This window comes from Oncorhynchus kisutch, linkage group LG11 (assembly GCF_002021735.2).
Source record: "Oncorhynchus kisutch isolate 150728-3 linkage group LG11, Okis_V2, whole genome shotgun sequence".
Lineage (NCBI taxonomy): Eukaryota > Metazoa > Chordata > Actinopteri > Salmoniformes > Salmonidae > Oncorhynchus > Oncorhynchus kisutch.
In genome coordinates this window covers 81,928,401-81,952,251 of record NC_034184.2, presented here as the reverse complement: position 1 = coordinate 81,952,251, position 23,851 = coordinate 81,928,401, and the positions used below count along the sequence as shown (strand labels likewise).

Here is a 23,851-nt window from a genome sequence, read left to right as displayed (position 1 = left end):
TTGATTGGGGCGTGATAATGACTTGGGTGAGTCATCTAGGTGAATGTGTATGTCTATGGTGGCCTGATATGATTCCCAATCAGAGGCAGCTGTTTATCGTTGTCTCTGATTGGGGATCATATTTAGGTAGCCATTTCCCCATGGTTATTCGTGGGATCTTGTCTACATTTAGTTGCCTGGGTGCACAACAGTAGAGTCACGTTTCGTTTGGTTGGTTGTTTTGTTCAGTGAGTTTCGGTTTATTAAAATTAAAATGTGGAACTCTACGCACGCTGCGCCTTGGTCTACTAATTTCACCGATCGTGACAACAGTGGAGATTGGAGTATCTGTCCATAGGACCACTTTAAGCTGTACACTCCACAGAGCTGGGCTTTATAGAAGAGGGGCCAGAAAAAAATAAGCAAACATGTTTGGTGTTCCCCAAAAGGCATGTGGGAGACTCCCCAAACATATGGAAGAAGGTACTCTGGTCAGATGAGACTAAAATGTAGCTTTTTGTCCATAAAGGGATATGCTATATCTGGCGAAAACCCAACACCTCTCATCACCCCGAGAACAACATCCCCACAGTGAAGCATGGTGGTGGCAGCATCTTGCTGTGGGGATGTTTATCATCGCAGGGACTGGGAAACTGGTCAGAATTGAAGAAATGATGGATGGTTTTAAATACAGGAAAATTATTCGGGGAAAACTGTTTCAGTCTTCCAGAGATTTGAGACTGGGATGGAGGTTCACCTTCCAGCAGGACAATGATCCTAAGGATACTGCTAAAGCAACACTTGAATGGTTTAAGGGGAAACATTTAAATGTATTTGGAATGACGTAGTCAAATCCCAGACCACAATCCAATTGAGAATCTGTGGTATGACTTAAAGATTGCTGTACCCCAGCGGAACCCATCCAACTTTAAGGAGCTGGAACAGTTTTGCTTTGAAGAATGGGCAAAAATCCCAGTGGCTAGATATGCCAAGCTCATAGAGACATACCCCAAGAGACTTGCAACTGTAATTGCTGCAAAAGGTGTCTCTACAAAGTATTGACTTTGGGGGGTGAATAGTTATGTTTTATGTTGTTTTGTCTTATTTCTTGTTTGTTTCACAATAAAACATATTTTGCATCTTCAAAGTGGTAGGCATGTTGTGTAAATCAAATGATACAAACCCCCCAAAAATACATTTTAATTCCAGGTTGTAAGGAAACAAAATAGGAAAAATGCCAAGGGGGGTGAATACTTTCGCAGGCCACTGTAAGAAAGTGGGAAGTTTGAAGTCTCAGACAGAAAAAAGGTAAAAACCTGAGCATAGATTGTTCTCTGCTTTTTTTGAGCACGTTAACCTGTCTGAGCAATTTGAGCACACAGCCTCCTGGGTAAATGTATGAATACATATCCTCTCGACCTCTAGCAGAGCAGCAGACAGTGGTTGACTCTCAAAACCTGCTTTAAGCAATAGCCCTTTGAAAGTACCATACGAATACAAAACACTGCCTAACCATTATGAATATTTCTTTTTAGGGATATGAACAGAAAGAGACAGAGAACAAAGAGTTGGAGAGAGTGACAGAAGAATGCCCAGGGGAGGAGCTCTAGTGAGAGTGCCCAGGGGAGGAGCTCTATTGAGAGTGCCCAGGGGAGGAGCTCTAGTGAGAGTGCCCAGGGGAGGAGCTCTAGTGAGAGTGCCCAGGGGAGGAGCTCTAGTGAGAGTGCCCAGGGGAGGAGCTCTAGTGAGAGTGCCCAGGGGAGGAGCTTTGACATTTGATTAAATACACTTTACCTAGGGCCTACCTCAGCACCTGGGCTGGGGCCAGGGTCTGATTTCCACACAACAGTGCCGACGGCCAAGAGACCCACGGGCCATGGTTCCACACACGTACACACACGCGGCTGAGAGACCCACGGGCCCACCGCCGGCCTCTTCATTAGGCGGTATAATTTCTGCCTGATGATTAAAACGTCTCCGGTGTTGAGGAGACTTGAAGGTTACACCACAAAAGGCTCTCCTCTCTGTGGACAGAGAAAGAAAGATAGCTGCCTCATCAGAATGTTAAGTAATACAGTTTAACCAGCTCACAACTTCCCTGCATTTAACACTTTGGTTATGTGTACTGAACACAAATATTAACGCAACCATTTCAAAGATTTTACTTAGATACAGTTCATATAAGGAAATCAGTCAATTTAAATGAATTCATTAGGTCCTAGTCTATGAATTTCTCATGACTACGCAGGGGTTCAGCGGGGGTGTCCAATCACTGGGGAGCCAGGCCCAGCCAATGAGAATGAGTTTTTACCCACAAAAAAACTTTATTACAGACAGAAATACTGCTCTGCAACCATGACTGGATAAGGGTGCATCCTTGGGTGGGCCTTGGAGGGCATAGGCCCACCCACTCAGACGATCCTACAGGTGAAGAAGCCGGATGTGGAGGTCCTGGGCTGGCGTGGTTACACGTTGGACCTACAAGGCCAGTTGGACGTACTGACAAGTTCTCTAAAATGACGTTGGAAGTGGCTTATGGTAGAGAAATTAGCATTCAATTATCTGGCAACAGCTCTGGTGGACATTCCTGCAGTCAGCGTGCCAATTGCAAGGTCCCTCAAAACTTGAGACATCTGTGGCATTATGTTGTGTGACAAAACTTCACATTTTACTGCCCAGCACAAGTTGCAGCTGTGTAATGATCATGCTGTTTAATCAGCTTCTTGATTTTTGCCACACATGTCAGGTGGATGGATTATCTTGGCAAAAGGAGAAATGCTCACTAACAGGGATGTAAACAAATCTGTGCTGTCACGCCCTGACCTTAGATCCTTTTCATTCTCTATGTTTGGTTAGGTCAGGGTGTGATTTGGGTGGGCATTCTATGTTCTCTATTTCTTTGTGTTTGGCTGTGTGTTGTTCCCAGTCAGAGGCAGCTGTCTTTCATTGGGGATCATACTTAAGGCAGCTCTTTTTCCCCTCCTTCAGTGTGGGATCTTGTCTTTGTTTGAGTGCATGTAGTTTGACCGACGAAGCTTTTCGTTCGTTGTATTGTTTATTAGGTTTTTTTCTTGGTGGAACATTTTAAATAAAAGAATGAACGCCTACCACGCTGCACCTTGGTCTCCTTCCCATGACAAACTTTACATGTGCATAAAACTTGAGGGAACATTTCTGGGATTTGTTTTATTTCAGCTCATGAGACCTCAGGGACCAACACTTCACATGTTGCGTTTATATTTTTCTTCAGTGTATCAGTCGCTCTCATCCAGGACTGGAGTCTGATCAGACACACAGAAAGGGGTCTATTATCCATAACAGCAGCTAGTGTGATTCTTCAGCTTGAGAATGTCCCCCGTCGCCGCCACCTAACAGCCTTCTGGGTAATGAGAAGCAAATCAGGGGAGCCTATGGAAAATAATGACCGCAGCATCGTTCATCACCCTGAAGCACTGTAGAGCATGGTGCACATAAATTCCTACGACACTGCCACAATGCTGCACGTCCCCCCCACTGATACGCAGCGCCATAATAGGTTTAATAATGAGGGAGAAAGAGAGCGAGAGAGAGAGAGAGACAAACATCAAGAGAGAACCTCTTGGCCCTAATCGGTGGGTTGAAGGCCTGGAATCAGAGAATGAAGACTCAGCCATGAGCAGAGAGCTCAGATCAAAAGTCGGCTGATTGGTTTAGGAGTTTTGTTCCTTACGAGTCGTCATATTTATCTGGTGGATCAGGCTAAGAGTCTTATAGCTGGCGCAGTGAGCCTCTGTCGAGGGTGGAGAGATAAACACTGCCAGCTGTCACTAGAGTCTCTCACCACATTGTTAGTGTCAGTAAGGGTGGGCTGGGCTGTCCCTGGCATGCTCTTTCCTCAACAATACCCTCCGTACTGCTCCCAATGGAGATGATGTTCCCGACAGAAAGACATAGATGCGGTAAAGAACAATGAGGCCATGACATCGTGGCAACGTCAATCCAGAAATTGTAACCTTGCTCCCAGTAGAAAGACATGAACATGCTATATTTATTTTCACCTGATATGCACTCATGAGAGCAACACCAGTCCACACAGTTGTAGGATCTTAATTTGAAAATAATCCTACAGCAACAGGATGTGGATTAAAATTAATGGAGATTTTTGAAGGGTTTGATACACTAACTACAGTATACCACTAACCTAAGGTATACCACTAACCTAAGGTATACCACTAACCTAAGGTATACCACTAACCTAAGGTATACCACTAACCTAAGGTATACCACTAACCTAAGGTATACCACTAACCTACAGTATACCACTAACCTACAGTATACCACTAACCTAAGGTATACCACTAACCTAAGGTATACCACTAACCTAAGGTATACCACTAACCTACAGTATACCACTAACCTACAGTATACCACTAACCTAAGGTATACCACTAACCTAAGGTATACCACTAACCTACAGTATACCACTAACCTACAGTATACCACTAACCTAAGGTATACCACTAACCTACAGTATACCACTAACCTACAGTATGCAGTATACCACTAACCTAAGGTATACCACTAACCTAAGGTATACCACTAACCTAAGGTATACCACTAACCTACAGTATACCACTAACCTACAGTATACCACTAACCTAAGGTATACCACTAACCTAAGGTATACCACTAACCTAAGGTATACCACTAACCTACAGTATACCACTAACCTACAGTATGCAGTATACCACTAACCTAAGGTATACCACTAACCTAAGGTATACCACTAACCTACAGTATACCACTAACCTACAGTATACCACTAACCTACAGTATACCACTAACCTAAGGTATACCACTAACCTACAGTATACCACTAACCTACAGTATACCACTAACCTAAGGTATACCACTAACCTACAGTATACCACTAACCTAAGGTATACCACTAACCTAAGGTATACCACTAACCTACAGTATACCACTAACCTACAGTATGCAGTATACCACTAACCTAAGGTATACCACTAACCTACAGTATACCACTAACCTACAGTATGCAGTATACCACTAACCTAAGGTATACCACTAACCTAAGGTATACCACTAACCTACAGTATACCACTAACCTACAGTATGCAGTATACCACTAACCTACAGTATACAGTATACCACTATCTACAGTATACATTATACCACTATCTACAGTATAGAGTATACCACTATCTTCAGTATACAGTATGCCACTAACCCACAGTATACAGTATACCGCTATCTACAGTATACAGTCTACCACTAACCTAAGGTATACCACTATCTACAGTATACCACTAACCTACAGTATACAGTATACCACTATCTACAGTATACAGTATACCACTAACCCACAGTATTAGTGCTGAGTGACTATGACTCTCCTCTCATCTCCAAGGTAGTAATCACACTCCACAGGTGTTATTATTACCTCTGGGGGTTTAGAGCTTGAGGTAGTCACCTCATACAAGTACTTGGAAGTATGGCTAGACGATACATTGTCCTTCTCTCAGCACATATCAAATCTGCAGGCTAAAGTTGCATCTAGACTTGGTTTCCTCTATCATAATAACTCCTCTTTCACCACAGTTGCCAAACTATCCCTGATTCAGGTGACCATCCTACCCATGCTAGACTAAGGAGACGTAATTTATAGATCAGCATGTAAGGGTGCTCTCGAGCGGCGAGGTGTTCTTTACCATTCGACCATCAGATATGCCACCAATGCTCCTAACACGGAACCCAAACCGGCTGCACACATGCGCCATCGTGCGCCATCGTGCATAAATGTATTTTGCCCCCCCACACCAAATGCGATCACGACATGCACCTGTTATGGCAAGGCGTTCCCCTCAGGGATCTCCACCCCCCCATTCAGCAGAAAAGGTGGCACAGGGAATTCAAAAATATTCTTTTGAAATATTTAACTTTCACACATTAACAAGTCCAATACAGCAAATGAAAGATAAACATCTTGTTCATCTACCCATCATGTCTGATTTTTAAAATGTTTTACAGCGAAAACACAACATATATTTATGTTAGACCACCACCAAATCAAAGGAAAGACACAGCCATTTTTTCCAGCCAAAAATAGAGTCACAAAAGCAGGATTAGAGATAAAATGAATCACTAACCTTTTGAAAATCTTCATCAGATGACACTCATATGACATGTTACACAATACATTTATGTTTTGTTCGATAATATGCACATTTATATCCACAAATCTCGGTTTACATTGACGCAATGTTCAGAAATGCCTCCAAAATATCCGGAGGAATTATAGAAAGCTACGCCAGATAACAGAAATACTCATCATAAACTTTGACTAAAGATACATGTTCTACATATAATTAAAGATACACCGGTTCTTAATGCAACCGCTGTGTCAGATTTTTTTTAAACGTTACAAAAAAAGCTTTCCATGCAATAATCTGAGACAGCGCTCAGACGTAAAAGTATTTCTCCGCCATGTTGGAGTCAACAGAAATACAAAATGATATCATAAATATTCCCTTACTTTGATGATCTTTCATCAGAATGAGGTCAAGGAGTCCTAGTTCCACAATAAATCGTTGTTTTTTTCCATAATGTCCAATACTAGTGTCCAATTAGCTGCATTTGCTACCACTTTCAGCTCCGTGCCCAAAAGCTGACGCTGGTCCAGGACAACTCGCACAAAAACTTCAAAAAGATATATTCCAGGTCGAATAAACTGGTCAAACTAAGTAGGGAATCAATCTTCAGGATGTTATTTTCATATATATCCAATAACGTTCCAACCGGATCATACGGTTTTCAGCTGCAGCCAAATGGAACGGCGGTGGCACCCACGGAGAAATGCGTGACTATTTCCCCTCCCATTCGGTCAAAGTTCACACCAAAAGCTCCATTCCACGTTCTACTGAATGAGGACAGCTAGTGGAATGTGTAGGAAGTGCTCCCAGATCCATATCTTGTTGGGAAAGGAAGGGGCGATGACGTCAAAGTTGACCCACATTCAGAATTTCACTTCTTGTTTGGAAGATTGCCTGCCCTATGAGTTCTGTTATACTCACAGACATAATTCAAACAGTTTTATAAACTTTAGATTGTTTTCTATCCAATAGTAATAATAATATGCATATATTAGCAATCTAGGACAGAGTAGGATGCAGTTCACTATGGGCACGCAATTCAAATCAAAGTGAAAATACTGCCCCCTATCCTCAACAAGTTTTAAAATATCAAAACAAACTCTGAAAAAATTACATTAATTTGGGGACAGGTCGAAAAGCATTAAACTTTTATGGCAATTTAACTAGCTAGCTTTCACTTGCTAGCTAATTTGTCCTGGGATATAAACATTGAGTTGTTATTTTACCTGAAATGCACAAGGTCCTCTACTCTGCCAGTTAATCCACACATAAAACGGTCAACTGAATCGTTTCTAGTCATCTCTCCTCCTTCCAGGCTTTTTTTTCTCTGGACTATATATTGCAATTGGCAACTTTCATAAATCAGGTGCATTACCGCCATCGACTTCATTCGTCTTTCAGTCACCAACGTGGGTTTTTACCAATGAGGAGATGGCACGTGGGTACCTGCTTCTATAAACCAATGAGGAGATGGGAGAGGCAGGACTTATTGCGCGATCTGCATCACAAATAGAACTGACTTCTATTTTAGCCCTTGGCAACGGAGACGCTCGTTGGCGCGCGTGAGCAGTGGGGTGCAATAATTGAATAATATAGATTTCTAAATGTATTTTGAAATGCTCGCGCACGCGATGCGAGCGGTGTAGTCAGCCTGTTATAGGACACATCACTGCACTCTATACTCCTCTGTAAACTGGTCATCTCTGTATACCCGTCACAAGACCCACTGGTTGATGCGTATTTATAGAACCCTCTTAGGCCTCACTCCCCCCTATCTGAGATATCTACTGCTGCCCTCATCCTCCACCTTACAACACCCGTTCTGCCAGTCACATTCTGTTAAAGGTCACCAAAGCACACACATCCCTGGATCGCTCATCTTTTCAGTTCGCTGCAGCTAGAGACTGGAACGAGCTGCAACAAACACTCAAACTGGACAGTTTTATCTCAATCTCTTCATTCAAAGACTCAAACATGGACACTCTTACTGACAGTTGTGGCTGCTTTGCGGGATGTATTGTTGTCTCTACCTTCTTGCCCTTTGTGCTGTTGTCTGTGCGTAGTGATGTTTGTACCATGTTGTGCTGCTGCCATGTTGTTTTGCTACCATGTTGTTGTCAGGTTGTGTTGCTGCCATGCTGTGTTGTCATGTGTTGCTACCATGCTGTTTTGTTATGTGTTGCTGCCATGCTGTTTTGTCATGTGTTGCTGCCATGCTGTGTTGTCATGTGTTGCTGCCATGCTGTGTTGTCATGTGTTGCTGCCATGCTGTGTTGTCATGTATTGCTGCCATGCTGTGTTGTCATGTGTTGCTGCCATGCTGTGTTGTCATGTGTTGCTGCCATGCTGTGTTGTCATGTGTTGCTGCCATGCTGTTTTGTTATGTGTTGCTTCCATGCTGTTTTGTTATGTGTTGCTGCCATGCTGTTTTGTTATGTGTTGCTGCCATGCTCTGTTGTTGTTTTAGGTCTCTCTTTATGTAGTGTTGTGTGGTCTCTCTTTATGTAGTGTTGTTTTAGGTCTCTCTTTATGTAGTGTAGTGTTGTCTCTCTTTATGTAGTGTTGTGTTGTCTCTCTTTATGTAGTGTTGTGTTGTCTCTCTTTATGTAGTGTAGTGTTGTCTCTCTTTATGTAGTGTTGTTTTAGGTCTCTCTTTATGTAGTGTAGTGTTGTCTCTCTTTATGTAGTGTTGTGTTGTCTCTCTTTATGTAGTGTTGTGTTGTCTCTCTTTATGTAGTGTTGTGTTGTCTCTCTTTATGTAGTGTTGTGTTGTCTCTCTTTATGTAGTGTTGTGTTGTCTCTCTTTATGTAGTGTTGTGTTGTCTCTCTTTATGTAGTGTAGTGTTGTCTCTCTTTATGTAGTGTTGTGTTGTCTCTCTTTATGTAGTGTTGTGTTGTCTCTCTTTATGTAGTGTTGTGTTGTCTCTTGTCGTGATGTGTGTTTTTTCCTATATTTGTATTTTATTTGTAAAAGTCCCCGCAGGAGGCCTTTTTGCCTTTTGTAAAATAAGATTTTGTTCTTAAACTGACTTGTATATAAAAGGAAAAATAAATTGTTATGGATTTTATGTATAATGACTAAAACATATATTTTTTATAACCTTTATTTAACTAGACAAGTCAGTTAAGAACAAATTCTTATTTTCAATGACGGCCTAGGAACAGTGGGTTAACTGCCTTGTTCAGGGGCAGAACGGCAGATTTGTACCTCGGGTTTTTGAATTTGCAACCTTCCGGTTACTAGTCCAACACTAACCACTAGACTACCCTGCCACCCCTCCACTCTAACCACTAGGCTCCCTGCCACCCCTCCACTCTAACCACTAGGCTACCCTGCCACCCCTCCACTTTAACCACTAGGCTACCCTGCCACCCCTCCACTCTAACCACTAGGCTACCCTGCCACCCCTCCACTCTAACCACTAGGCTACCCTGCCACCCCTCCACTCTAACCACTAGGCTACCCTGCCACCCCTCCACTCTAACCACTAGGCTACCCTGCCACCCCTCCACTCTAACCACTAGGCTACCCTGCCACCCCTCCACTCTAACCACTAGGCTACCCTGCCACCCCTCCACTCTAACCACTAGGCTACCCTGCCACCCCTCCACTCTAACCACTAGGCTACCCTGCCACCCCTCCACTCTAACCACTAGGCTACCCTGCCGCCCCATGATGTATATAATGATGTATATGTTTAAAGTAATGATAGGACTATAACTAACAGAATTCTACCCTGTCTCTATATAATGATTTGAATGCTTGTGAAGAGGAACTGTGGACAGACAACTTGTGACCACTGTGAAACTGAAAAACAGGAAGAAAGTCTCCCCACTCAGAGAGGGGAGAAACCGTTAGGCTTGCAATAAATTATGTAACATGTTGCAGAATAAGATAAGCAATGTATGTGTTGGAATATATTTAGAAACTGCATTGTCATTGTTAGAGAGGAGGAGGGGCATTTATGACTAAATGTGAGGTATATAAACCTATGTGCATGGTATGATTGCCAGAGCTCTCGTAAATAAACATTCTGACAATCGTACACTGGCCTCTGTCTGTTTCATTTCAACCAGAACCTTACAAACTCTGGGTTACAGACTGAGTATTTTAATTGAAGTTCAGTTTATGAACCTTGAGAACAAAATTATCCTAACATAAATACAATTAAATAAATAAATCAATAGGGACAAGGAGGCCTAGAGAAACTACATTGACAGTCCCAGCAGGGGTGTAGGGTTACCTCAAACCGCCAGTTCTCCCCGTCCCACCACCTCCATTTTTCTGTCTCCTATGGTAGATAGAGATCAGTGTGTATGCAACACAATTGCAACCCTCTTGACTCTCTGTAACAAAATCAATGCACATTGATTTTATATTTAGACCGGAAGGAATTTTTGAGAACTAGACATTCTTGGTGTCTGGTGCCATTGTCAGGATTAGAAATGCATAAATGTTTTTGTTACAGGTTTTTATGTTCCCAGTGGTCACTGAGAATTGACTATTATTACTGTAGGTCGTAGTACTGTTATATAACAATTGTAGTAGGGTGGAAAGGAAAGTTCAACATGTTTATTGTAATGACTGACTTTCAGAACACGTTCCTCTTAGGCTGTGTTATATTTAAATGTTTTAACAAACATGTACCAGCTGTCCTGCTCCTTCGCCACTTTCTAAACAGCTGACATTATCTACAAACTCCGAGAAAGAGATGGAGAGACACCTACTGTCTTTCGTGAGGCAGCAACTCTCGTTTCCCTCCCCCTGGGACGACTATTCCACTCTGCTTGTTTAATTTATTCTGGTTCTCACTCTCTCGCTCTCTCTCTCGTTTTCTCGTTTAGATAAATGCGACCTTACTACAATTACCCTTCCTCTAGTGTGACACTTATAAATAAGTTATCTTGTATGGCAGAAGAAAGCAGAGGGACTTGATTTGATTTGATTTGGACAATAATGATGCAGACAGTTTTGTGGAATTCCTGTTGGAAAGTTGTTCTCCAGATGCTGAGAATACCTATCTCTGTTTCTGTGTTGACTGGGTTCTTCTCAAGGCCACTCTGCCCTTCAACCGCAAAAATACTTCATCTGACTATTTTTGTCTTCCCTTTCTCCCTCTTCCTTTCTTTCACTCCCACACGTAAGATCTGAGATTGAAAACATTTCAAATTCCACCAGCGTCTAATTTTTTTTTTCTCCCTCTTCTCTTCTTCTCCCTCTTCTCTTCTTCTCTTCTTCTCTTCTTCTCCCTCTTCTCTTCTTCTCCCTCTTCGCTTCTTCTCTTCTTCTCCCTCTTCTCTTCTTCTCCCTCTTCTCTTCTTCTCTTCTCTGTTCTTTTTTTCCCTCTTCTCTTCTTCTCTTCTTGTCCCTCTTCTCTTCTTCTCTTCTCTGTTCTTTTTTTCCCCCTTCCTTTGACAGGTGCAAGTGTAACCTTCACGCCAACAGTTGCGTGTTTGACAAGGAGAAGCTAAATTGTGAGTGTGAGCACAACACCACGGGACCGGACTGTGGCCGCTGTAAGAGGAACTACCAGGGACGGACGTGGAGCGCAGGATCCTATCTTCCAATCCCCAAGGGCACGGCAAATACCTGTGAGTAACCAACACACACACACGTGTGTATACACACACATACACACACAGCAGTACACAAACATGAACAGATATATTCACACAAACACAGATGCAGATAGATGTGATATCTTGTGAACACATACAGTACCTACAGACGCACACACACATGCAAGCGCACACACACACACATGCACAATATCTTCCCCACAAATTCACACACCTCATGGTGAACTGCACCAGTTTGACACACAATGCAGAGGTCTCTCTCTCTGTCTGTCTGTCTGTCTGTCTGTCTGTCTGTCTGTCTGTCTGTCTGTCTGTCTGTCTGTCTGTCTGTCTGTCTGTCTGTCTGTCTGTCTGTCTGTCTGTCTGTCTGTCTGTCTGTCTCTCTCTCTCTGTCTCTCTCTCTCTGTCTCTCTCTCTCTGTCTGTCTCTGTCTGTCTGTCTGTCTGTCTGTCTGTCTGTCTGTCTGTCTGTCTGTCTGTCTGTCTGTCTGTCTGTCTGTCTGTCTGTCTGTCTGTCTGTCTGTCTGTCTGTCTGTCTGTCTGTCTGTCTCTCTCTCTCTCTCTCTCTCTCTCTCTCTCTAACTAGCTGGTTCTCCTCTAACCCTAGTCTCCTAACTAGCTGGTTCTCCTCTATCCCTAGTCTCCTAACCAGCTGGTTCTCCTCTAACCCTAGTCTCCTAACCAGCTGGTCCTCCTCTAACCCCAGTCTCCATCTCATCTCTTCATCCTGTTATTTCCAATCCGTGGCCCCAATATTAGGAAATTGTGCAGTCAGGTTTCCAGTCAGTAACAGTGTATGTTCAGTCAGTCTTTCATGCATTTGTATTTGTACACTGCTTTTTGACAACAGCAAATATCTATCCATTGTTCTTAACAGGTCACATATGATCTGAGGGCCAGAGGGGTCGGTAGCCTTGAAAGACGTGCTGCAATCCAGTTGGTTATTAGTGTGTGTGTGTGTGTGTGTGTGTGTGTGTGTGTGTGTGTGTGTGTGTGTGTGTGTGTGTGTGTGTGTGTGTGTGTGTGTGTGTGTGTGTGTGTGTGTGTGTGTGTGTGTGTGTGTGTGTGTGTGTGTGTGTGTACACTCTTTTAGGAGACTAGTCCAGATAGTGGCAGCTGCTTACTTCTGTACCGCCCTCTTGAGGTTGTGGCGGTCATTACATTTTGTCAGCTGGTTATTGTCATTCAAAAGACTGCCGGTCTCACGCTAATTGACCATCAATTAACATAAACACGTTTAGCATCTCCAGTCCTCCAAGCATACAAGCTGCATACAAGCTGCATACAAGCTGCATACAAGCTGCATACAAGCTGCATACAAGCTGCATACAGGCTGCATACAAGCTGCATACAAGCTGCATACAAGCTGCATACAGGCTGCATACAAGCTGCATACAGGCTGCATACAAGCTGCATACAGGCTGCATACAGGCTGCATACAAGCTGCATACAAGCTGCATACAAGCTGCATACAAGCTGCATACAAGCTGCATACAAGCTGCATACAGGCTGCATACAGGCTGCATACAAGCTGCTGATGCACGCCTTTGGAACATTACATTGTAATGTACACCATCAAAATAAATCCATTTATTTTATTCAGGTCTAAAGAAACATTATGACATGAAGAAAATGTATTTCAGAAGAACAGATTATGAGTTGGTCTACTGTATGTTATCTGGCTATAGGCTGTTCATTTATCAGACTAGATACTGTATGTTATCTGGCTATAGGCCTGTTCATTTATCAGACTAGATACTGTATGTTATCTGGCTATAGGCTGTTCATTTATCAGACTAGATACTGTATGTTATCTGGCTATGCTCTATGATATAGACTGTAGGCTGACTATAGCTAATGGTGTTATTGACTATAGCTAATGGTGTTATTGACTATAGCTAATGGTGTTATCGACTATAGCTAATGGTGTTATTGACTATAGCTAATGGTGTTATTGACTATAGCTAATGGTGTTATTGACTATAGCGAATGGTGTTATTGACTATAGCTAGCTATAGCTAATGGTGTTATTGACTATAGATAGCTATAGCTAATGGTGTTATTGACTATATCTAATGGTGTTATTGACTATAGCTAGCTATAGCTAATGGTGTTATTGACTATAGCTAGCTATAGCTAATGGTGTTATTGACTATAGCTAATGATGTTATTGACTATAGCTAATGGTGTTATTGACTATAGCTAATGGTGTTATTGACTATAGCTAATGGTGTTATTGACTATAGCTAATGGTGTTATTGACTATAGCTAATGGTGTTATTGACTATAGCTAATGGTGTTATCGACTATAGCTAATGGTGTTATCGACTATAGCTAATGGTGTTATTGACTATAGCTAATGGTGTTATTGACTATAGCTAATGGTGTTATCGACTATAGCTAATGGTGTTATCGACTATAGCTAATGGTGTTATTGACTATAGCTAGCTATAGCTAATGGGGTTATTGACTATAGCTAGCTATAGCTAATGGTGTTATCGACTATAGCTAATGGTGTTATTGACTATAGCTAGCTATAGCTAATGGGGTTATTGACTATAGCTAGCTATAGCTAATGGTGTTAAACATATACGGGCTGCATGATGCGACTATAGGCTATAAAAGCTAGTCGATAACACTCTGCTCCTCGCCTCAGGCCACACCGTTGTTCTCTCATCAAGTGATCATATTTTCAACCCATCGGACTCTTCTCAATTTAATCTTGCATTTTTGAACATGTAACATTTGTTTAGATTGAGAATCGTCCATTATCAAATGGGCAGGAACAGGAACAGGAAGAGGGGGAAGGGGAAAAAAATACACATCATCCCTATGCACTATAATAGTGAATGGAGGCTGCGTCCCTGCCAGTCCGTTTTTCAATGATACTAATGATACAGCTGAGAAATAAATATAAAACTTATTTCACTCCATGCATCAATCACTGTTTGAGTAGCATGCTTTCGCTGCTCGAAAGGTGATATTCCGCCCAAACTCTGTATGCCATGGGCTCTCCGACCATGTGCCTGCACCTACCCAGTGGTTAATTTGGGAAACCAAGTGATATCTTTTTGGGAACATCGATAGTAACATGTTTTCAACGGTTGACAACCCCTCTACTAACCTCTCTACCTCTCTGCTCCAGAAATGAATAAAGGAGAGAGAGAAGGAGAAGGAAACACACGGTGGAGATATATTCTGTATAGCTAAAGGTAATATGTTTCCCAGTTAATTATTAAAATATAAATAATTCCCTATTACTAGACTATTCACGATCAAATACAAATTCGCTATAATTGTAGGCTAACTGTAAGCTGCCCTGCACAATCAATGAACCAACAACATTGCCTAGGGCTAGAAGTTCTCTCCCAGACACATGGATATAACATTTTGAGCGTAGCATAAGGTAACTAGTCCATCCAGTATGCATCATAATACAGTCTACACTCAAAGGCAATTACTCTAATTGGTTTAATTTTGAAGTATAGGCTAGCTAGAACAATTATGTACCAAAGGCATGTTAAATTAATTTTGTTTTATGATTTTCTGACATGGGTAATATGTCGTAGGCAATGTATTGTATAAGGCGCAATCATAAGTTTATGGGTTTGCATGAGCTCTAATATGCATGTGGTTGTTTTTGTATTAATCATCATCTTAGATAGCGCTGTCCATTTCATTGTGTTAGACTTTGAAACAACAATCCACAATGACCATGTTTTACACTCAATTTGAACCTGGTGTTGAACTTCTTTCTTCAAATTGTTCATCACAGCGAGGTGAGTTTTAAAAAGCACTATACTGTTTTGATGATAAGTGTTTGATGTGATTTTCCATTGCATTTGCATTGATGTCAGAGTGGTTAGAGGGACAATAGAGCCCTGAGTACCAGGCCATTATGACCTGATGGAGGGACAATAGAGCCCTGAGTACCAGGCCATTATGACCTGATGGAGGGACAATAGAGCCCTGAGTACCAGGCCATTATGACCTGATGGAGGGACAATAGAGCCCTGAGTACCAGGCCATTATGACCTGATGGAGGGACAATAGAGCCCTGAGTACCAGGCCATTATGACCTGATGGAGGGACAATAGAGCCCTGAGTACCAGGCCATTATGACCTGATGGAGGGACAATAGAGCTCTGAGTACCAGGCCATTAGGACCCGATGGTAAGTAGTGAGTTGGGTACTACCAACGCATGTCCAGAGTGCAGAAGAGGAGAATACCATGACTCAACAGTCACATGGAATGTTACTGCCGTCATGACTCACGACACCAGTTTGGCGGTAATACGGTCACCGCAACAGCCCTACGCCCTTCACCACCCATGCCCCGTTTGGCCTAGCCTCTGCCGAGTCAACTGGATGTTCCGGTTTTCAGGGGAAATTTAGAGTCAATCCTGTGACTTGACTTTCGCTTTTGGATATTTAACAAGGCAAATCTCCATCTTAACAACTCCTCCACGTTTACTGGATGGAATGAACAGTGCCGTTTCTTCCCGTCAGTATGTAGGGAATCTACACGAAGCAAAAATATAAACGCAACATGTAAAGTGTTGGTCCCATGTCTCATGGGCTGAGATAAAAAAAAAATCCCAGAAATGTTCCATATGCACCAAAAAGCTTATTTGTTTAAAAATGTTGTGCACAAATTTGTTTAAGTCTGTGTTAGTGAGCATTTGTCCTTTGCCAAGATAATTATTCCACCTGACAGGTGTGGCATATCAAGAAGCTGATTAAACAGCCTGATCATTACACAGGTGCACCTTGTGCTGGGGACAATAAAAGGCCACTCTAAAATAGGAAGTTTTGTCACACAACACAATGCCATAGATGTCATAAGTTTTGAGGGAGCGTGCAATTGGCATGCTGACTGCAGGAATAACCACCTAGAGCTGTTGGCCAGGGAATTTAATGTTTATTTCTCTACCATGAGCCACCTCCAACATTATTTTAGAGAATTTGGCAGTACGTCCAACCGGCCTCACAACTGCAGGCCACATGTAACCACGCTAGCCCAGGACCTTCACATCCGGCTTCTTCACATGTGGGATCGCCTGAGTGGGTGGGCCTATGCCCTCCAAGGCCCACCCAAGGCTTCACCCCTGCCCAGTCATGTAAAATCCACAGATGAATTTAAATGGACTGATTTCCTTATATGAGCTGTAACTCAGTAAAATCTTGCTTTTATATATTTTTTTCAATATAGTTTCAGGCGTTTACTGCTACATTAGAGTGCATTTGCCTTTAATGCAGTGGTCACCAACGTTTTTCTGAGTCAAGATCACTTCCTGAATCAAAATGCCCGAGATCTACCGCTCAACTGAGTGAGCATAATAATTAGCTTGTTTTATTTTACTGGAATGATGGCCTTCGTCTGATGGTCAGTCTGAACATGAACCTACTCATAAATACAGCAGTTCTCTGCTGAATTCGTTGAGTCTTTCTATAGTCATGGTTTTAAAAGTTTTGAGGCTTCTTTTTAAATGTCTATAGCTCAAGGAAACTGTGCCTACATGGTGATCTGAGGTATCTGATTGGCCAGTGGTTGGCCTGTAGGTGCACCTGATTTGTTCTCTGGGCCAGCCGGGTAGGCAGAGTTCTTCCTTCAGACACATAAAAATGATTCAAAATGGGAACACTTTGCCTTTCCGGTGCTAGGGCTACTGAATCAAGAGCACCTACCGCCAACAGCACGAAATGAATAAAACAAATAGGAACGCAAGGCGAGAGTTATGAGTTTTAACAGGGTTAGAAAAATGGCCATTCAAGATCTGAGATTGACAGCACATTATTTAAAAAGTACACACACACACACACACACACACACACACACACACACACACACACACACACACACACACACACACACACACACACACACTCTCTCTCTCTCTCCTAGGCCCTCATGATGAAAGATGTACGGTAAAGTACATTATTATATTTGGGTTTGTTAAAAATCCATAATGCAATAAACAGACCCCTCCCCCTGTAATAACGAAATAGAACACTCCCCCTGTAATAACGAAATAGAACACTCCCCCTGTAATAACGAAATAGAACACTCCCCCTGTAATAACGAAATAGAACACTCCCCCTGTAATAACGAAATAGACCCCCTCCCCGTGTAATAACGAAATAGAACACTCCCCCTGTAATAACGAAATAGACCCCCTCCCCGTGTAATACAGAAATAGACCCCCTCCCCGTGTAATAACGAAATAGACCCCCTCCCCCTGTAATAACGAAATAGAACACTCCCCCTGTAATAACGAAATAGAACACTCCCCCTGTAATAACGAAATAGAACACTCCCCCTGTAATACAGAAATAGAACACTCCCCCTGTAATAACGAAATAGAACACTCCCCCTGTAATAACGAAATAGAACACTCCCCCTGTAATACAGAAATAGACCACTCCCCCTGTAATACAGAAATAGACCCCCTCCCCGTGTAATAACGAAATAGAACACTCCCCCTGTAATAACGAAATAGAACACTCCCCCTGTAATAACGAAATAGACCCCCTCCCCGTGTAATAACGAAATAGAACACTCCCCCTGTAATAACGAAATAGAACACTCCCCCTGTAATAACGAAATAGAACACTCCCCCTGTAATAACGAAATAGACCCCCTCCCCGTGTAATAACGAAATAGAACACTCCCCCTGTAATAACGAAATAGAACACTCCCCCTGTAATAACGAAATAGAACACTCCCCCTGTAATAACGAAATAGAACACTCCCCCTGTAATACAGAAATAGACCACTCCCCCTGTAATACAGAAATAGACCCCCTCCCCGTGTAATAAAGAAATAGACTGCCACTAGCACAGTCAGCGTAGTCAGCTCAGCTATCCCCATTGAGACCGTGTCTGTGCCTCGACCTAGGTTGGGCAAAACTTAACATGGTGGTGTTCGCCTTAGCAATCTCACTAGGATAAAGACCTCCTCCATTCCTGCCGTTATTGAAAGAGATCGTGATATCTCACATCTCAAAATAGGGCTACTTAATGTTAGATCCCTCACTTCAAAGGCAGTTTTAGTCAATGAACTAATCACTGATCATAATCTTGATGTGATTGGCCTGACTGAAACATGGCTTAAGCCTGATGAATTTACTGTGTTAAATGAGGTCTCACCTCCTGGTTACTCTTAGTGACCATATCCCCTGCGCATCCCGCAAAGGTGTTGCTAACATTTACGATAGCAAATTTAAATTTACAAGTCATGAAATCTATGCAGCCTACTCATTCACTTTTTATAGCTACTGTTTACAGGCCTCCTGGGCCATATACAGCATTCCTCACTGAGTTCCCTGAATTCCTATCGGACCTTGTAGTCATAGCAGATAATATTATAATTTTTGGTGATTTTAATATTCACATGGAAAAGTCCACAGACCCACTCCAAAAGGCTTTCGGAGCCATCATCAACTCAGTGGGTTTTGTCCAACATGTCTCTGGACCTACTCACTGTCACAGTCATACGCTGGACCTAGTTTTGTCCCATGGAATAAATGTGGTGGATCTTAATGTTTTTCCTCATAATCCTGGACTATCAGACCACCATTTTATTACATTTGCAATCGCAACAAATAATCTGCTCAGACCCCAACCAAGGAGCATCAAAAGTCGTGCTATAAATTCTCAGACAACCCAAAGATTCCTTGATGCCCTTCCAGACTCCCTCTGCCTACCCGAGGACATCAGAGGACAAAAATCAGTTAACCACCTAACTGAGGAACTCAATTTAACCTTGCGCTATACCCTAGATGCAGTTGCACTCCTAAAACTAAAAACATTTGTCATTAGAAACTAGCTCCCTGGTATACAGAAAATACCCGAGCTCTGTAGAGATACTAGGTAGAGATACTCTTAATGATCGGCTATGAAAAGCCAACTGACATTTACTCCTGAGGTGCTGACTTGCTGCACCCTCGACAACTACTGTGATTATTAGTATTTGACCATACTGGTCATTTATGAACATTTGAACATCTTGGCCATGTTCTGTTATAATCTCCACCCGCCACAGCCAGAAGAAGATTGGCCACCCCTCATAGCCTGGTTCCTCTCTAGGTTTCTTCCTAGGTTTTGGCCTTTCTAGGGTGTTTTTCCTAGCCACTGTGCTTCTACACCTGCATTGCTTGCTCTTTGGGGTTTTAGGCTGAGTTTCTGTACAGCACTTTGAGATATCAGCTGATGTAAGAAGGGCTATATAAATACATTTGATTTGATTTGATTTTAGACCCAATACCCTGGAATAAAGAAATAGACCCCTCCTCCTGGAATTAGAAATAGATCCCTCCTCCTGGAATTAGAAATAGACCCCTCCTCCTGGAATAAAGAAATAGACCCCTCCTCCTGGAATTAGAAATAGACCCCTCCCTTGGAATAAAGAAATAGACCCCTCCTCCTGGAATTAGAAATAGACCCCTCCTCCTGGAATAAAGAAATAGACCCCTCCTCCTGGAATTAGAAATAGACCCCTCCCTGGAATAAAGAAATAGACCCCTCCTCCTGGAATTAGAAATAGACCCCTCCTCCTGGAATAAAGAAATAGACCCCTCCTCCTGGAATTAGAAGTAGACCCCTCCTCCTGGAATTAGAAATAGACCCCTCCCCTGGAATAAAGAAATAGACCCCTCACCCTGTAAAACATAAATAGACCCTTCAAATGTCATACAGAAATAGACTCCTCCCCCTGCAAAAAAGAAATAGACCCCTCCCACTGGAATGAAGAAATAGACCCCTCCCAGTGGAATTAAGAAAATGCTGACATAAAAAGCTTCTTATGCTATTCGTAATTTCAAAAGTAATCACTGACAATTTCACAACTCTCTTTAGATTTTCCCTCAACCCATTGAGCATATGGCTGTCCTACAGAGACAAATTAGTGAAAATCAATCATTTAATTTATTTTTATGACGCACATCAATGTGTCTAAGGCAGATCGATGAAGCATTTTAGAGAGGACGGTTTATACGGTAGGTCATACGGTAGTCATGGAAATACAGTTGAAGTCAGAAGTTTACATACACCTTAGCCAAATACATTTAAACTCACTTTTTCAAAATTACTGACATTTAATCCTAGTAAAAATTCCCTGTCTTAGGTCAGTTAGGATCACCACTTTATTTTAAGAATGTAAAATGTCATACAATCAATTAGTATTTGGCAGCATTGCCTTTAAATGGTTTAACTTGGGTTAAACGTTTCAAGTAGCCTTCCACAAGCCTCCCACAATAAGTTGGGTGAATTTTGACCCATTCCTCCTGACAGAGCTGGTGTAACTTAGTCAGGTTTGTAGGCCTCCTTGCTCGCACATGCTTTTTCATTTCTGCCCACTAATTTTCTATAGGATTGAGGTCAGGGCTTTGTGATGGCCACTCCAATACCTTGCCTTGGTTGTCCTTAAGCCAATTTGCCTCAACTTTGGAAGTATGCTTGGGGTCATTGTCCATTTGGAAGACTCATTTGCGACCAAGCTTTAACTTCCTCACTGATGTCTTGAGATGTTGCTTCAATATATCCACATCATTTTCCCCCTTCATGATGCCATCTATTTTGTGAAGTGCACCAGTCCCTCCTGCAGCAAAGCACCCCCACAACATGATGTTCCATCCCCCGTGCTCCACAGTTGGGATGGTGTTCCTCGGCTTGCAAGCCTCCCCCTTTTTCCTCCAAACATAGCGATGGTCATTATGGCCAAAAAATTATATTTTTGTTTCCTCAGACCAGAGGACATTTCTCCAAAAAGTACGATCTTTGTCCCCATGTGCAGTTTCAAACCGTAGTCTGGCTTTTTTTATGGTGGTTTTGGAGCAGTCGCTTCTTCCTTGCTGAGCGGGCTTTCAGGTTATGTCGATATAGGACTCGTTTTACTGTGGATATAGATACTTTTGTACCTGTTTCCTCCAGCATCTTCACAAGGTCCTTTGCTGTTGTTCTGGGATTGATTTTCCCTTTTCGCACCAAAGTACGTTCATCTCTAGGAGACAGAACGTGTCTCCTTCCTGAGCGGTATGACGGCCATGGTGTTTATACTTGCGTACTATTGTTTTTACAGATGAAGGTGGTACCGTTAGGCGTTTGTAAATTGCTCCCAAGGATGAACCAGATTTTGGAGGTCTACAAAGAAATATTCGGAGGTCTTGGCTGATTTCTTTGATTTTACCATGATGTCAAGCAAAGAGGCACTGAGTTTGAAGGTACACTGAGTTTGAAATATATCCACAGGTACATCTCCAATTGACTCAAATGATGTCAATTAGCGTATCAGAAGCTTCTAAAGCCATGACATAATTTTCTGGAATTTTCCAAGCTGTTTAAAGGCACTGTCAACTTAGTGTATGTAAACTTCTGACCCCCTGGAATTGTGATACAGTGAGTTATACGTGGAAAAATCTCGTGTCACGCACAAAGTGGATGTCCTAACCGACTTGCCAAAACTATAGTGTGTTAACAAAAAATTTGTGGAGTGGTTGAAAAACGAGTTTTAATGACTACAACCTAAGTGTATGTAAACTTCCAACTTCAACTGTAGATTGTCCAAAAGGCTTCTTAACAGCTTCTACCCCCCAAGCCATAAGACTCCTGAACATCTTCTACCCCCAACCCCTAAGACTCCTGAACATCTTCTACCCCCCAACTCCTAAGACTCCTGAACATCTTCTACCACCCAAGCCATAAGACTCCTGAACATCTTCTACCACCCAAGCCATAAGACTCCTGAACAGCTAATCAAATGTCTACCCCTTTAATTATTTGGTACTTTATTTTATATTTTTTACTTAACCTAATGTTTTCTTAAAATTGCATTTTTGGTTAAGTTATTGTTAGTAAGCATTTCACTGTAAGGTCTACTACACCTGTTGTATTCAGCATGTCACTGTGAGGTCTACTACACCTGTTGTATTCAGCATTTCACTGTGAGGTCTACTACACCTGTTGTATGCAGCATTTCACTGTAAGGTCTACCTACACCTGTTGTATTCAGCATTTCACTGTGAGGTCTACCTACACCTGTTGTATGCAGCATTTCACTGTAAGGTCTACTACACCTGTTGTATGCAGCATTTCACTGTAAGGTCTACCTACACCTGTTGTATTCAGCATTTCACTGTAAGGTCTACCTACACCTGTTGTATTCAGCATTTCACTGTAAGGTCTACCTACACCTGTTGTATTCAGCATTTCACTGTAAGGTCTACCTACACCTGTTGTATTCGGCACATGTAACAAATACAATTAGATTTGATTCTATATACAGTATCAAATCTACTGAGTCAAAGAGGAAGAGAAGAGAAGGTCGTTTTGTCTGATGGAGTGAATGAGGGAAGGTGATTGAGAAAGGAAGGGATGGGTGAGATGGAAGGATGGAAGTGAGCTTCACTCTCTGTCACGGATAACTCTGCCTTTCTGGGCCTCGGAATGTTCCCTCTCTTACTTTCTCTATCTCACCCTCTATCTCTCTCTGTCTCGCTCCCTCTCTGTCTCTCGCTCTCTCTCTCTTCCTCTCGCCCCTCTTTCCGTGTGTCAGTGAAGAGAGAAGGAGAGGGATCAGTTGGAGAATTATCCATGGCAGTTCATTCTACTAAGGCCAAGGGGTTGAAGGGAGAAAATTGAGCATAGTGGTGAAGTGGATCTCAAGCCTTTCCTACACACATGGAGGAAACTAGATACTAGAACTGAAAGGGCTAGCGCAGTGAACTGTGAACACAGCTCTTAAGGCAGCTTAACGTGTGTACAACTAGCTTTCTGAGGCATGAAATAGTATCGCCAGTAAAATGTTCAACTTTCCACTCGTCTAAACATTGTTAGGTGTACGGTTTTAAATGGGACTTTGTTATGTTGAACCAATGTCAGTAAAACATCCGTCTAAGTGTTCAAGTGTGCAGATCCATCCACAGAGAACGATGAGGAGATCACTGTTGTCATGGATACTATTCAGGTCTCAAGTAGACTGCCTCTTGATCGCTGCACCCTACACTATCAATGTTGTGTTCTTACTGTAAACACGAGCAATGTTATATTGTTACTGTAAACACTATCAATGTTATGTTACTGTAAACACTATCAATGATACATTCTTACTGAAAAACGTTCAATGGTATATTCTTACTGTATATA

General features: G+C 42.2%; 1 protein-coding gene across 3 annotated transcripts in view; it reads left to right on the top strand.

The window, feature by feature from the left end:
• LOC109878698 (netrin-G1-like) overlaps positions 1–23,851 on the top strand; it is a 257,212-nt gene that overhangs the window by 164,056 nt on the left and 69,305 nt on the right. For all 3 annotated transcript variants that reach the window (XM_031836409.1, XM_031836408.1, XM_031836410.1), the window contains exon 4: positions 11,551–11,723. In XM_031836409.1, the coding sequence (XP_031692269.1) occupies positions 11,551–11,723 (173 nt within the window). The remainder of the gene's footprint in view (positions 1–11,550; positions 11,724–23,851) is intronic.